This window comes from Pipra filicauda, unplaced genomic scaffold (genome assembly GCF_003945595.2).
Source record: "Pipra filicauda isolate LSUMZ 115617 unplaced genomic scaffold, ASM394559v2 scaffold433_size896684_pilon, whole genome shotgun sequence".
NCBI classification, from domain to species: domain Eukaryota; kingdom Metazoa; phylum Chordata; class Aves; order Passeriformes; family Pipridae; genus Pipra; species Pipra filicauda.
The window spans coordinates 569,300-585,482 of NW_024104569.1; the positions used below are offsets into that span (position 1 = coordinate 569,300).

At 48.0% G+C, this 16,183-nt stretch overlaps 1 protein-coding gene across 6 annotated transcripts in view; it reads left to right on the forward strand.

The window, feature by feature from the left end:
• Positions 1 to 16,183, forward strand: part of PHF2 (PHD finger protein 2) — an 82,971-nt gene that overhangs the window by 35,409 nt on the left and 31,379 nt on the right. For 2 of the 6 annotated variants that reach the window (XM_027732573.2, XM_027732572.2), the window contains exons 2-4: positions 6,498 to 6,583; positions 12,249 to 12,363; positions 15,620 to 15,780. In XM_027732573.2, the coding sequence (XP_027588374.2) occupies positions 6,498 to 6,583; positions 12,249 to 12,363; positions 15,620 to 15,780 (362 nt within the window). Of the gene's footprint in view, positions 1 to 4,417; positions 5,122 to 6,497; positions 6,584 to 12,248; positions 12,364 to 15,619; positions 15,781 to 16,183 lie in introns of those variants that run through there. The other 4 variants (XM_039385765.1, XM_039385763.1, XM_039385766.1 and 1 more) reach the window with 4 other exon arrangements.

Consider the following 16,183-nt stretch of genomic DNA (forward strand, 5'->3'; position numbering starts at 1 on the left):
AGAGGAGAGGAGAGGAGAGGAGAGGAGAGGAGAGGAGAGGAGAGGAGAGGAGAGGAGAGGAGAGGAGAGGAGAGGAGAGGAGAGGAGGAGAAAAGTGAGAAATGCATCACCACTTTCCAAGGCTTAATGCAATGCTGGTATACCAGTTTGTTTCTGGGAATAAAAGAGATTTGCAATTGGACTTATTTAAGGAGAGGGGACACATGGTTGTGTGAAATCAGAGTTGACGGGTCAATTTTAATGGTGATAAAATGTCCTGAGCTTTCAACATGCCTCTGGTTAAGGGGTAAAAGTTGAAAATAGGATTCAAGTTTAATACACAGAATGTAACAACTAGTCCAGGGATGTAGTTGTGAAGGGGGGTGAGGGTGCCCCTTCCTTCCCACTGGAGGTCATAGAATTATGGAATCATTTAGGACAGAAAAGCCCTTTAAGACCATTGAGTCATTTAGGTTGGAAAAGATCATGGAGTCCAACCATTCCCCATCACTGCCAAGGCCACCACTAATCCATGTCCCCAAGTGCCACATCCCCATGTCTGTTAAATCCCTCCAGGGTTGGGGACTCCACCACTTCCCTGGGCAGCTGTGTCAGCACTTGCCCATCCTTTTGGTGAACCCTTAGTGTCTTTGCTGCTCTGCTGGGTTTTGTTGGCTTGGGCAATAAACTCAGGCTGACCTGCTGGAGGACTCCCATCATATCCATAGGGAATAGCTGCTCTTCTTGTACAGAGCCTGCTTCTCATTGAAGGTACATTGGGACGTGTCCACAACTGAAAGGAGACGACACAAAGTGCTGTTACGCCTTTGCTACACTCAGTTGCTCTTGCAGGGAGTTGTTACTGCCAGAGGAATGCTGAGCTGTGTTATCCAGCAGGTTGGCTATACCTGTGCATTCCCAAAGGAAAGTATCCAACCCCAGTTTGTTTGGTCAGTGTTTGGCATTTAGCACAGAGTGAAGGACGTGTCATCCTCCCCCCAGGAGCAGGCAGGCGCCGAGCATCCTGGGGAGCCCCTGTCATTCCCGTCTTCTTCCAAATCCCATTGTCTGGTTGGACACCCTGTGTTTCACCTACTTGGAATGGTCCTCAGGAGCAGATAAAGCATGTGGCTTTGGTTGGTTTCAGGAGTTGGAGTCTCAGCTTATTTTTCCTTCTGCTCTATTTCTGCATGCATAGGTTTGATTTTCTTTCCCATCAAAGAGCCTTTTGCTTGTTTATTTTTTCATGTTTTTCTATACTTGTCTTTGGTTGATAATGGAGATGACATGGTTTTGATAGAACAATTAATTAATTTTTCTCCCAAAACTACATAAAATGCCACCTCCCTGCAGATGGCAAATCAAGGACCCCAGGAACATTCATGCCATAAAACCAGTTTAATTCATGCACCTTTTATTGTTGTTGCCTGCATAAGAAAAATCATTGTTAACTTTGTCAGAATACTGAAGCTTGAACATCTCTTCACTGCAAACACAGAAGCAATTTCATTTTAAAGTGGCAAAGGGTAGAGTTTCTAATAAAAATGTAATTTGTAGCCTCTGACTGCAAAAGCTTCTAATATGCTAATTCTCCTTTCAGTCCCTGTAACATGGGTGAGATATCAGCTTAAACAGATGCAATATCAAAGCCTTTCCTTGTCATTATTATTATTATTTTTTTCCTACAACAGTGTCTGTGAAATTCAAACACATTGGTAATAATGTTTCCCTTTTATCTCATTATCAAATTAGTTTTATACTGCCTCAACCTGAGTTAAATCACTTAACAACCATTTAAAAATCAACCATTAGATTGGTTTAAATTGTTTCAACAAGGCATTCCTGGATGCACAATAATTAACCTCTTAGGCCATCTTTGCTGGGTTTGGACAGAAGGGTTTCTTGAGCTGTGAGTGGTGGTAGTGGCTGCTGCTCCTGCATCCCACATCCTTGCCCTCCACACCAGTTTCATCCCCAGTTCCCAGCTGGCACTGCTCGGCGTTAACGCCGATGGGACAGCGAGCGTGGGGCTTTGCAGGATGTCTGGGAAGGGTTTTCTGGGGAAAATTTCCCCACAAAAGAGTTGTCCAGTCCTGGCACAGGCTGCTCAGGGCACTGGTGGAGTCACCATCCCTGGAGGGATTTAAAAGCCATGTAGATGTGGCACTGGGGGACATGGGTTAGTGGTGGCCTTGGCAGCACTGGGGAGTGATTGGACTCCTTGATCTCTGAGGGCTTTTCCAACCTTAAGAATTCCATGACTCTATGATTCGATCCTTCACCACGGAAAAATTTTCTCCTTCTAATTCACTTTGAGAACGTGGTCCATTCTCCAGGGACATGTTTGGTGCTGCCAGACACCTTCCCTGTCACACGGTGAAAAAGCAGCATCAGCAGATAATGCAGAGTCAGAGACATCCAGCCCTGAGTATGTTGCTGGGGGACACCTGGGCTGTGCTCACACCCCTCCGAGCACGGAATGGTGCCTGTGCTGTGCAAAGAGCAGGATGAGTTTCCCCATCTCCTTCACAGACTGCCAGGTGTAAGTGTAGCTCTCCTCAGCTTGGGAGTTCCTGCAGCAGAGCAGGATCCTGCCAGGATGTCAGCACACGGGCTTGGGGTGTCTGTGCTTTTGGAAATGGATTCTTGGACTCCTGGTAGAAATGAAGCAGATCAGTCTGCTCTTTTTCCTGCTCCTGCTCTTGCTCCATGTCCCCCACTCCCTGCCTGTCCCTGGCCAGCTCTGCCTCAATGTTCCTTTGCTGACCCTTGTACCTCCGGTTTCATCTCACTGCGGATCTGAGTAATCACCCAGCAGTGCTACTGGGAGCTTTTCCCAGTCCTTCCCTTACAAAGGTAACACACCCGGGGCTCACACTGATGTTGTTGTGGGGCCACTGTGGGATCTTGCTCCCGAGCAGGCTGCTGTTGATCCTGAGCACACCACCTGGATCCCGAGCACACTGCCTGGATCCCAAGAAGGCTGCTGGATCCCAAATACCCTGCCTGGATTCCAAGAAGGCTGCTGGATCCCAAGCACCCTGCCTGGATTTTGAGCACACTGCCTGAATCCTGAGAACACTGCCTGGATCCTGAGCACACCACCTGGATCCCGCACTGGCTCTGATCCCATACCAGCTGCCTCTGGACTCGTTGTAGGGAGTCAAGTGCTTGGTTCAAGTCTTTTGGTTGTTTGTGTTTCTCTTGGGCAAATGAGACTGAGAAAAAAAGCTGGAGGGACCAAAGCAGTGTGTTCTCATGGAAAAAACTAATAGATGCAAACCACAGAGTGCCATTTGTGCTGGAATTCAGGGGCTGGGGGGGAGGACAGCACTGTTCAGTCACTGTAGATGACTTGGTTTTTTTCAGCTAGAGAAATGCTTTGATTCTATTCTATTGGTAATTAACCACTCTGAGAAAAAACACACTAGTAAATTGAGAAGGAGGCGCTTCAGAAAATGGATGTGGGTTCAACCAAGGCTGGCAGTCCCCTGCTGTTTCTTATTCCCAGGTGCAAATGCTTAGACCAACCCAAGGGTCAGTCACGGCCCCCTGACACCCAAATCTTGCCACATAAACCCAATACAGATGGCAGGAAACCCTTGTTTCTCTCCTGGCAGGAACGGTCTTGAGGGGCTCTCTGGCAGTCTGGCTTTAACTATGGAAATTCAGTTTCCTGTGCCTATCTCCATGTGGAAGCCACCAACAGCCCTGCTGCTGGCAGTACCTGGTGAGCCAAGCTCTGCTGGTTGAGAAGAGGGGCAGAGGCTGGAATGGGTGGATATTCTGGCTACAGATCCCTGAGGCAGATCAGTCAGGGGATCCCTTGGACAGTTCACACTCCCAGTTTCCTGCACATTGAGGGCAGCAGCTTCTGCCTGCAAGCAGCTGTAAGTGGCCAAACCTTATTCCAGAGCTGTGCTGGAGCTGGAAAAGTTGACTGTGTGTTCTAGGGGCCCGCTGGAGTTTGAGGTCAGTTATTTTTACTTCTCTGCCTTGTTCTTGTTAGATGTTTGACTCGCTCTCAGAACAATGGCTCCCACCACACTGCAGCCATCGCCCTGTGCCACAGCTGGTCAAACCTCCTCCCATCCAGTGCCCAAGGGGCTCATCTCCTTGCTTTAGCTAAATATAGGCTTTTCAAGCCCTTGTAGAGAGCCTAATCCATACCTTTACCGAGCTTAGCAAGATGAATCCAGTGGCAAAAGCAGCTGACACAGCTTTGTGGGTAGAGGAATCCTCTACATTCTCTTACTCTGGCTCTAATCTACCAGGGTTTGTTTAAATTTTCTGCTGATTAATCTGGTATTTTTCTGCTAATTTTTCTGGTATTTCCTACTAATCTGATATTTTTCTCTCTGTATGTACTGCACTCTGAGGACTGGGCTGTTGTGATGATGATTTTTCCTGTCTGCAAACTTCAGTTTTCCGTGCTGTCTGCCCAGGGACACACAACAATTCTGTATTTTTTTCAACTAACTGTTTAATGAAAAATAGCAGCCAAATCTGCAGTTGCTTTGACACATTTCTGAAATAATGACTCCTGTTTCCAGGCTGGACTTACACTGACGAGAGAGTCTCTGGCTTTGGTTGCAGAGCTTCTCTCAGCCTGAGCTTTGTTTTGGAGGGAGCTGGCTCCCACACTGGCAGCTGCAACAGGGGGACCATACCCAACAAGGTTTCTGGCAGGATCTTATTTTGACAAAACATTTACGATGGTAATAAAAAGGCTGTGTTTCTGTATCTTAGCTAGTTTGGCCTTTCCCAGCTTGGTTGCAGCTTTGGCTTTGTTGATGCTGTTCTGTAGCAGCAGGTGTGTCTGTGGTTTGTGATGGGGATGTTACACATCCCCGTGTGCCTCGGGGTCAGCAGAGCTTTGGGAGTGAGGGGTCTCAGTGCTTTTTAACGGCTGCCCCCCTGCCCCAGGTGTGCACGTGTTGGTTCATGTACCCCTGCACACCCTGCTGAGGGCACCAAAGAACCCTGGGCTCCACAGAGCCAGGCAGGGGGGTCACAGGCATTCTATGGAAGAGGTGGGAGCATGATCATGGGTTATCCCTCCTTCATCACTGCACCCTCCTGCCTGCCAGCAGCCAGAAGGTCACAGCCTCCCTGCATCTGGACCATCACCAGGTGCTGCTGGTGCGTCCACACAATACGAATTTCTCCAGTTGTTGAACTCATATTTGGACACGTTGTTGTTGTCCTGCAGAGCTTGCACAGGGTGAGAATGATTTGAGAGGTTCTGTGAAGCATGTGATAGAACCAGCCCACCCTGCTGCCTGGCCTGGGGGAGAGAAGCAACCATCCTCTGCTCTGTTTCCTACAGGGCAGAAACAGCAGCTAAACACTTTGAATTTCTGCACTCATTGCCTCTTGGCACTGCTGGTGGGATGCCAGGAAGCAGAACATGGCCTTATGCATGAAGATTGCATTGCATGACCCCTGCCCAAGCCCTTTCCCTGGCAGAAGAGCTGTGTCAGTGTTCTCTGCTGGCTGAGGAGCACTGAGAGGTGCACTGTGCTCACTGCAGAGAACCAAAGGAGGCATTTCAGGTGGTAGAGAAACCCCTGGAGAGCTCTTGGTGTGATCCAGACTTGCTCGTATTGGGGCTTAGGGTGCTTTTGTGTGTCTTGTGGGTGCTCTTGCCTAGCTAAGCTCCCACAGAGCCATGGCACAAGGGCTGCATCTCACAGCACCCCACTGAACCCTTTTCTCTGTGCTGGAAATGTGTCTTGCAGCCTGGGCTACTCCCGACAGAGGAGCAGAGTCCTGTTTGCTCTTCCTCCACAGCAGGAACAGTGTTGTGCTGGACCCGGATTCTTTGAGGCTGCTCGGCGCTTGGACCGTGCAGCAGCTTCTTGTCCTGGGGTGTTTCAGCACTTTGCTCTTTGGTTTCAGTCCTCCCAAGCACTGTGTTCCCCACTGGATTGTGCCCATGCCCTGTGCCCCCAGGCTGCGGGTGATGCTGCCTGGGTCGAGCCACCCAGAGTGATCCCGGTGGGATCCCCACACAGCCCATCCCCTTGGCAGCCAGAAGTGCTGAGCTGTGTGTCTTCTTTCCCTCCTCATCTTCCCGCATGGGAACAGAGGTGGAACCTATGGAAGTTGTGCACGTGGTATCTCTTGCCAAGGTCACGCCGGTACCTCGCAGCTGCCCACACATGCTTGGTGAAGAGAAGATGTGTTTTGTTCATCAGGTTTATGTGGGATGGTGCTGGGAAAACTCTGTGTGGGTACAAAATGGTCTCCCTGGCAAAAAACCCACTCTGTGGGACACTCTGCCGTATTTTCATGGAGGTCCACAGTGGACTGGTGGTGGCTTCTGGCTGACAGCTTTTGTAGCACCACATCAGGAGTGTAGGCTACAAACCCCTTGTTGGTACCAATGTACAATGCACCCAAACCTGGTTTCGATGGAGCCCTTGGCAAGTGGCAAATGCACAGCGTTTTCCTTGTTAATTGTGTGCTTCGAGATGGACTTGAGCTAATGTCATATTTACCTTCTTCTATTCCAGTTGTGTCGGTGTGGAAGAGGAAGAGGCACCAGATATCGACATCTATCATTGCCCAAATTGTGAGAAAACCCACGGAAAGTCGACCTGTGAGTACCCGTGTGCTGCCAGGCCCTGACACACAGCAGGGGCTGTGTGTTTGGACAAAAGGACCTCTTATTTTTGTCATTGCAAAAGGCCCTAAGTATCATGTGCCATAAATATTGGAATTCAAACCAGGAGGTGAAAATTATGTTAGTGGGAGGACATCGTGGGTTGGATCTTGGAGCTTTGGCCACAGCTTCTGCGTGTCCTCAGGCGCGTGTGTGAGCTCAGGCAAGGCACTCACCTGGAGAGCTGCAGTCCCCGGTCCCACAAGAAAATGAGCATCCTTCCATGCATGAATTGTGCCCACACTGAAGAATGTGGGCTAGAAAATCCCTGTGGAGGCAGCTAGTGCTAATACAGGGAGTTTTGGAAGCTACATGGTGTTTTCCGTCTGTGGATGAGAAGAGTAAGAAACAGTTTGTTGTGCTTGGCCTGGATATAGAACTGCAGGATTTCTGTGGCAGTCAAACTTGTAGGATGCACTGAGGGTGCCAATTCTTGCAGTTCTTTCACAGAAGGTTCTCCTGAGTAAAAGTGACAGTTGATCTCAGTGGGAGTTTTGTCTGGGAAAGAACCGTGGGATGTGTTTGCTTTGGTCAGATTAATTCACAATTTCTTTCTATTATACAATGGCTGAAAAAAAAGGAAAGAAACCAATCCCTGTGAAAGATGAAATGCTTCACTTGAAAACCAGTTATTGTAAATAAGCAACAGTGATGGGGAGGGTCTTGCTGCTCTGCAACCTCAGGGCATCCTGCAGAGGAAGAACTGGGTGCTCATCTGCAGGAGCCGAAGGAATCCTAACAGTCCCTTTTTCAGTATGAATTAAGGGATGGCTGGAAAGTGACTCCTTTTGTGTTAAAATTCAGCATTTGTAACCCAAGAAATTATTTGTGCATTGCCTTACTTGTTAAAGTTTAAAAAAATTTCTAAAGGGAGAGGGGAGGAGCCCGAAATGTTTGCTTTGTGGGCAAAAATGGGAATTGTTTTTCCACTATGATTTTTTAAAAGTCAAGTGTGAACTGGAAACCTGAATGACCTGCAGCTGTTCCTGTCTCCCAGAGGGTCTGCCAACAACTGGGGTCTGAACAGGGAACCCACAAACTGGGAAGCTGGCAAAATGCCCCTTGGGAGGCTGGCTCTGAAAGACTTAATGAAATCAATATGTCCCTACAAAATGTTCTGGTTTAGAAGAATCAGCTTTTCTAGTTTTTGTTGGAAGATTTCTGGAAATTGGTCACACAAATAACCACAAATCGTATTGAAGTAAGTAATTTGGGATTGGAAAGGGTTGTGCTGAAAAGGGGGGGTGACTGCAGATGCTCCCAGGCTGTTGCTGACCTGGGACAGAAGCAGCAGCACAGGATCTCCAGCCTCTGTGAGTTCTGTATAACATTGAGATGAGTCTGATACTTTGATTTCCTTCACATCATGTTGAATTATGAAGGATGAAAGGCACTTTTCAGTGCGAGGGAAAAAACCCAGACAAAAGCAGCAAAAGCCTATAATCAGGAATTGAATATCAATTCTATAAAACTGGGGTGTGTCATCCTAGAATTCAAGAAATGGCAGTTGTGATAAAAAGATTGCAAGTTTAATATACCAGTTAAGATGATGAGAGTTGAATGGACAACAATATTCTGATGCTTTTAAGAAGGTTTCTGTCTCTCCAGTTCTTTTTATCCAAATAAAAATCCACTGGTACGTCCCTGAGCTTGCGTCACACAGCCCAGCAGAAATTGCTGCTGGAGCACAGTTCCACCCTCCTCCATCCCAGGGACACGTTCCACTAGCCCAGGTTGCTCCAAACCCAGTCCAACCTGGCCTTGGACACTTGCAGGAATGGGGCAGCCACAGCTTCTCTGGGCACCCTGTGCCAGGGCCTCCCCACCCTCCCAGGGAGGAATTTCTTCCCAGCATCCCATCTAACCCTGCCCTCTGGCAGTGGGAAGCTGTTCCCCCTTGTCCTGTCTCTCTGGGCCTTTGTTGAAAGTCCCTCTCCAGCTCTCCCAGCCTGGCTCCAGAGCAGAGGGGCTCCAGCTCTCAGAGCATCTTCGTGGCCTCCTCTGGACTCGCTCCACGTCCTTCTGATGTCAGACCCCAGAGCTGGAGGCAGCTCTGAAGGTGGGGTCCCACAAGGTCTCCCTTGACCTGCTGCCCATGCTGCTGGGGATCCAGTGTGGTGGGAACACAGACCAACATCCTGTCCTGCAGGACAGCAATGCCACTTTGTTTTCTCCCTTCGAATACATCACAGGCAGTTTAACCATGTGTGAGACCAATCATCAAAGAAGTGGAGTGCACAAATTCCATTTAAACATTAATTAGTGCTAACCTTACCTTGAGTCCTGGAGACAAAGTCACAAGCTGCATAGCAATTCCCTCACTAACCTGTAGAATCCTGTGGAAAAAGGAGGCTGTTATCCTGTAGCCCCTCCTTGCAGGGTACAGCAGGCCAGGGAAGTTAAAAGACAGATGAAATGAAGGCAGGACCAGCTTGGCTCAGTGCATTCCATCTGCTGGGAATTTGCATGCAGGGCACTGCCGGGACAGTCTGCGGGGGGATCGCTTCCATTTGCTTATGAACTGCCCCAGTCTATGTTTAAACTCGTTATCCAGCACTATCAGCTTTGTAATAAACGAGGAAGAGTCATTCCAGCACCTGGAGTTCACCGGTAGGATTTAATTATTGCGAGATTAGCAAAGGGAAACGCAGACACCGATTGTCTGTTATGCAACTCGTCTGGATTTAAAAATGGATGTGTATTTCTGGAGCACGCCTTCCGCCAGATATGTTTTCCAGATGTCAAATTTAAAAATCATTTTCCTCTCCTTACATTTTTCCACGTTACCACTGTGGTGAGTGGCTGCTCTCAGAAGATTGTTTCCTGTCACATGGCATTTTGAGCTATTCCCTTTTAATGAAATGTGTAGGGACCCCTCTTTGGGAAAAATCATCCATATTCATACAACATTTTCTGACATCATTGCAATAAAATGTGAGGGCTTCATTTGGGCAGGCTTGGCTCATTTTCATAACACAATTTGAAATGCTTGGTTTGATTGCTGCCGTGTTTGCAGCGGTGAAAATCAGGAGAAATCCTTTGGAATCGGTGAAGTTACAGAGCTGCAACTGAACCAAAGTCAGACTGAGGCGTGTTTTAAGTAGTTACAAACTTTAATATAGATCAGTAGAGAACTCACAGCGTGCTTCTGGGTATCCCTGCTCTAATGGAAGCACCCTGGTCTAGTGGAAGGTTCATAGAATCATTTAGGTTGGAAAAAACTTCAAGATCATCGAGTCCAACCTTTGACCAGTCACTACTTTGTCAACTAGACCAGAGCACTGAGTGTCACATCCAGCCTTTTCTTCAACATTTCCAGAGATGTGACTCTACCACCTCCCTGGGCAACCCATTCCAATGCTTGACCACCCTTTCAGTGAAGAAATGCTTCCTAAGCATTCAATGTCATGATCCCTTCTACACTAAGACATTTGAAATAAAATAAATATACCTGTGAATTTTTAATTTTGAGATACAGTTTTCATAAAAATATATTCCCTTTTTTCCACTGTTGGACTTTCCAAAGGTCAAATTTGGATCAGAAAGTTCTGCAGAGAGAGAACTCTGTGATCATTTCTGAAAAAGCAGCTTTTCTGGCCAAAGCTGGAATCTGTTGCACATGGGAATGGGCCTTTAGTCCTTGCTGGGGTGATCATGGTAAAGATGAAGCACAGAAAGAATGGCTGAAAATAGGCCAAAGGTAGAGTGTTTGATGTAGTATAATGGACTGCAGCTGTCTGGGACACAGCCCCTCCTGGAGAATGTTCATCTGAGATGCCTCTGAGGGAGAGGGGAATGGAGAGGTGGGTGGCAGGGGGGGATACAAGAGGTGCATGGGAGAGGTGGATACAAGAGGTGGGTGGGAGAGGTAAATGGGAGAGGTGGATGCCTGCCAGCACTCTGTGCTGAGGGAAATAGCTTCCTGGAGGTTTTGGAAGAGTTGCAGTGAATCCCCTAATTCAGCTCTGCTTTGTCGCTTTTATTTCCCGACACTCCATGCTATCTGAGGTGTAATAAAAAACATGCTCATGGGATAAGCTCCTTAATTTTCCTTGTGATAAGTGACACCTCTTTCCCTGGGACTTGCACTCAGAGTGCAAGTGCAATCAACACGCTCCTGGTGTTGATTCCTATGTGCTGGGAGGGGGAGGAGACGGTGTTTGGAAAGGGAGGGAGAGGAGGAAGGTTTGGCATTCAAGCCAGGCTTGTTTCCTTTGTTACCAGGAGCATTGAATTAATACACTAAGCCTGAGAGTCATTAAGATAAAGAACTAGCAGCTTTAATGAATATCTCCAGCTAGGCTGGAGCCTGCATGGAACTAATAAACCCAACATGCTTTGTGCAAAACCCGGGATGGACTCACTGGGAGATATCTTTCCTTGAGTTATTCCAGGATTGTGGTCAGGAAAGCAAAGTTAGCTCTTTCCAAATCTCATGTCTTATAGCTGTGGCCTCCAGATTCCTTTCCTAATGGAAAAGTGTGTGGATCTCTCTCTCTGTGTGTGTGTGTGTGTGCAAAGAGTGAGGAGCAGGTGCCATCTGTGAGGATTCTGCTGCCTTCCCTCACTGTTTTGGTAAGAGGTCTGGACTTGGGGTAAAATACTGAGATTCATGATGTAAAGCAAGGGTGGAAAGCATAAGTATGTTGTGACATGAAAATTCTATTAACAGAGGCTTTAAATTATATGAATATGGAAAAAAACAATTTCCTACCAAAATGAGTGGGAACAGCTGAGGGAGATAGTGCTGACTCAGGGAAAAAGTGGGACCAGTTTTTCCAGCTCTGTGATATCCGGCTGTCAGAGACAGGGCAGAACCATCTACACTTGACTGACTCATATGTGCTTATTCCTGCTGGCCCTTTATCCATGATGGACTTGCCTGTGTGTCCATCCCCCACTGGGAGCACAGTGGAGGGGCCTCAGTCTGTCATTGCTGCAGGCCTGAGCCATAATAACTTCCCTTTAAATCCTGGGAATAAGGGTTCTAACAATTGCAGTTGTGGTGCCTTTTCTCTTTTCCTCTTCTCTCCTCTCCTCCTCTCCCCTCCTCTCCCTCCCCTTCTCCCTTCCTCCTTCCCCTTTTCCCTTTCCTTCTCCTCCTCCCTTTCCCCATCCATGCTGTGTCCAGGGCATAGCTCAACACCCATCAAACTTGATGTCAAATCTGCCACAGGTGGACAGATCTTTAGTCTAAGGTAATTCCTGACAAATATGTTGACAAAGATCCACTCTGCATGTGGAGGAAAGGGGCTTTCTGGGAGTTTCCTGAGGAGAATGGAGTGTGCAGGCTGGCGAGCCCGGGGCGTCCAGAGCCCATGTTTGCACGATGCCTGCAGGAGCTGTGCAGCTCAGCAATTCCCTGTCCGGTTGCCCTTGTGCTCCAAAACACACACACACTGCTCATGCTGTGGTGGATCTCCAGGCAGCACTGGAATTGTCTGATGGGGCACTGAGAGCAATATTAGAATGTGCAGTGCAGCATTGGGGGGGTTCCCTCTGCTCTGCTCACGTGAGAAATTAAACCAATACTTGTCGTTCCTGCCAATGTTTTAGTAATTATCTTCTACTTAACACAACTGTCCAATTCCTTCCTTTTCAGTGAAAAAGAAAAGAAATTGGCATAAGCATGATACTGGCCAGACAACAGAGGTGAAGCCTGTGCAGAACGGGAGCCAGGTCTTTATAAAAGAGCTCCGAAGTCGGACGTTTCCCAGGTGGGTTGTTCAGCTGGAATGGGCTGGGGGGGCAATGCCTGTACAGCCACTGTCCTGGGAGGCTGGTGGTGGGCCTGGCTGAAAGCATCATGGAATGATGATGTCTGAACAAGTGCTGTTTGATTGCAGATGTCCCAGGCTCTTCCCTTTTTTATATTTGTGCAGCTGTATTCAGATCTCCTCTTGCTTGAGCCCAGGTCCTGTGGTTTTCTATAGGTGCCTGGATTTGTGAAGGCAAAAAGCATGGAATCACAGAAAGGCTTGGGTGGGAAGGGACCTTAAATCCCATCTCATTCCACCACCTGCCATGGACAGGGACATCTTCCAAGCCCCATCCAACCTGGTCTTGGACACTTCCAGGGATGGGGCAGCCACAGCTTCTCTGGGCAACCTGTGCCAGGGCCTCCCTACCCTCACAGGGAAGGATTTCTTCCTAACATCTAATCTAACCCTGCCCTCTTTTAGTTTACAGCTGTTCCCCCTTGTCCTATCACTGTCTGCCCCTGTAAAAAGTCACCCTCCCTCTCTTTTATAAACCCCCTTTAGCCACTGGAAGGGTCTCTAAGATTTCCCCACAGCCTTCTCTCCTCCAGGCTGAACCAGAGCATGTTTGACCCCTAGAACATCCACTTGCACAAGAGACTAACCCACTTACTGCATTGAATTATCCAGTTCTCAAAAATCCTAATGACTTTGCTGAAGTCTGTCTCCATCTTGGAAAGAACAACGACATGCTCAGTTTCTGGGTGACAAAGGCTCTCTCACTGGGGTAATGAATAGTGCTAATTGTTGGGTGACATGTCCCACACGTTATTAGGCTGCTCCACAGCCATTTGCAAGAGTGATCATTTTCTTCTGGCTCTTTAATGTAGACCATAGCCAAATAAATCCTTAATTATTAATAACTAATTATTTTAGAAGAATCCTTGGAGACTGGCAAAGTGTACTTGATAAACACAAAACTGCTTCCTTTTTATGGAGAATTTAATTTCACATTTAATTTGAGATACTGGTCTTGGGCTGGTTAAGGAAGAAACTGAAAATAATTCTGAAGTGTTTTGCAGCTCTTACAGATGTGTCTCACTGAGCTCAGGATCCAGTATTTTTACTTGCTTGGCTTGGCTATTGTTATTGGGGCCTGCAAGATCTTTGTCTTAACAGTTTGTCTTTCTTTCTTTCTTTTTTTTTTTTTTTGATTTGACAGGTTGCAAAGCTCATTTAGTAAAAGATTTAAGGCCCAGGCAGACTGATTTCAGTAACCTCGGGTGGCCTCTGAGACTGCACTCACACACACAATATCTCTGAGTCTCTCCCAAGTTGTAAAAAAAAAAAATACCATAACCCCCCAAATTTTGTCCTTGTTTCTCCCATTAATGTGGGTGTAAGAAAATCCTGCTGCCAAATTAGAGTTTCTGAGACAGAAGGGTCGTAGTCTGAAGAAGTGGTTGCAAGATGAGGCCTCTGACACCCACACTTGTGCCATCAGTGACACAAAGTCTTTTGGAGAAATTGTCTCCTCTGAAGAAAACGAGTGAGATGTGCAGGTGCAGGTGCAGGTGCAGGTGCCCAGACCAAACCCCAGCACTCGTCAGTCAGGGTGAAAGGAGAAAGGGGGTCTCAGACCAGTTCCTGACTCCCAGCACGTGGCGGTGAATGACGAGCCCCGGTGAGTCCCCCGGAGGGGCTTGGGTCAGAAGGAACAGTGAAGAAAGCAAAAAGGCAAAAAATATAATTATTGCCATTCTGCTCTGGAATGTTTAATACCAAAATAGCATTAGAGTAGCAGTAGTAGTAGGGGTAAACAATTCAATTGATGCTTCAGCATAGGTACCAGCCTCTCGTTTTGCTCTGATCATTGCTGCCTGCTCTGGGTACTGATCTCTCTTTAAAATGATGTGTGGGTTCTGTGGCACATACAGAAGCCATGTGCCTGTGCTCTGGAGCCAGGCTGGGATTGCTGGGGGTGCTCAGCCTGGAGAAGAGAAGGCTCCAGGGAGACCTTAGAGCCCCTTCCAGGGCATAAAGGGGCTCCAAGAGAGCTGGAGAGGGATTTTCAGCAAAGGCCCGGAGAGACAGGACAAGGGGGAACAGCTTCCCACTGCCAGAGGGCAGGGTTAGATGGGATGTTGGGAAGAAATTCTTCTCTGTGAGGGTAGTGAGGCCCTGGCACAGGTTTCCCAGAGAAGCTGTGGCTGCCCAATCCCTGCAAGTGTCCAAGGCCAGGTTGGATTGGGTTTGGAGCAACCTGGGCTAGTGGAAGGTGTCCCTGCCCATGGCAGGGGGGATTGAACAAGGTGGGCTTTAAGGTCCCTTCCAACCCAAACCATTCTGGAATTCTGTGAGCAGGCACAGGGTGAGGGGTTCCCCTACCCTGCCTGGTGAGATCAGAGGAGGGTGTGGGGTCTCTGTGGCAGGTTGGGTGTCACGGGGTGGGGAAGGTGGTGAGCTCAAGCGTGGCAGCAGCCACGACAGCACATCCAGGCTCGTCCTCTTTCCTGCCCATTTTGGTGCCGTATGGAGATGTGAACTGGAGCACAGGACTGCTGCAGGAGAGCACTCAGACGTTGGCATTACCTGCCTGGGCAGGAAGGGCTTTTTGGGGAGAACCTTCAAAGTCTGACTGCTCCCAGCTGACACACAGCACATGGTGACAGGACACTTTTGGGACTGTTGGTCCTTCATGTACAGTCACTTTTCACGCCTGAAAAGATCAAGAAACCAGACTTGAATTTCCCCTGGGAGCTCTCAGTGCCAATAGCTGGTGGGCCAATGGAGCTTCCCTTTCCTCATTCCCCTTGGAGCCCTCCCAGCCACTTCAAAATGATCTGCAGAATATTTCCCAAGCAATTTATTCAACTTCTTTAAAATGATTTGCAAAGTATTTCCAGCCCAATTTATTTGATATTGGGTAATGTTTTTAGTCTTACCTTCTTTAGAGTGGAACATTTAACACTAATTCCTTTAACATTGATCACCAGTAGCTCAACAGATCCTACAGCTGAAGAAAACAGCTTTTTGCCACAAGCTGTTATTTTAGGAGTTCCCAGTAGCTGGAGCATGAGGCTCAAGACATTGATTCCGGATGATTCTGTTGTGCTCTTTGTGCTTTGCAACATATGACTTTTTGGCTTTTGGCTTATGGGCCTAATTTGTATGTAATTCCTTATCCATATTGCCTTCCTTTCAGTAGTGGCATGCAGATCATCCCAATCTGAGCGTGGAAGCCCCTCACCATTGCCTCTGTTTGCTTTTCCAGTGCTGAAGATATTGTGGTGAAGGTCCCAGGCAGCCAGCTAACACCAGAGTATTTGGAAGAGAATGGCTTTGCAGAGCCCATCCTGGTGCCCAAGAAGGACGGGCTGGGCCTGGCTGTGCCCGCTCCCACCTTCTACGTCAGCGACGTCGAAAACTACGTCGGTGGGTACCTGGGAGAGCAGGTGGCATTGGGCTGCTTGGAGCCCACTGCTGCTTTTAAAATAATAACCCATGAATTGTATAAAAAATTGTAAAATATATTGTAAAATATTGTCTGTGCCCTGGCTGTGCTGGCTGCAGTGTTTGTTATGTAGTGGGAGCCTGTAGTTAGCAATGAACTCGCTGTTGTTTAGTGTACCAGCTTGGCACTGGGGCTGAGCCAGGCTGCACTGCTCTCCATAGCTCTGCACTAAAAGTAACAGCCACAGCAGGATCAAGAAATGGTTTCTGGAGGCCAGGACTTCATTGATTACTGCCAGCTTGCTTTGTGTTGAAAGAACAGCTACACTGCAGCTCCCTCTGCCCAGGCAGCCCGTGTTTTAGCAGTGATGCCAGTGAGAGCTGT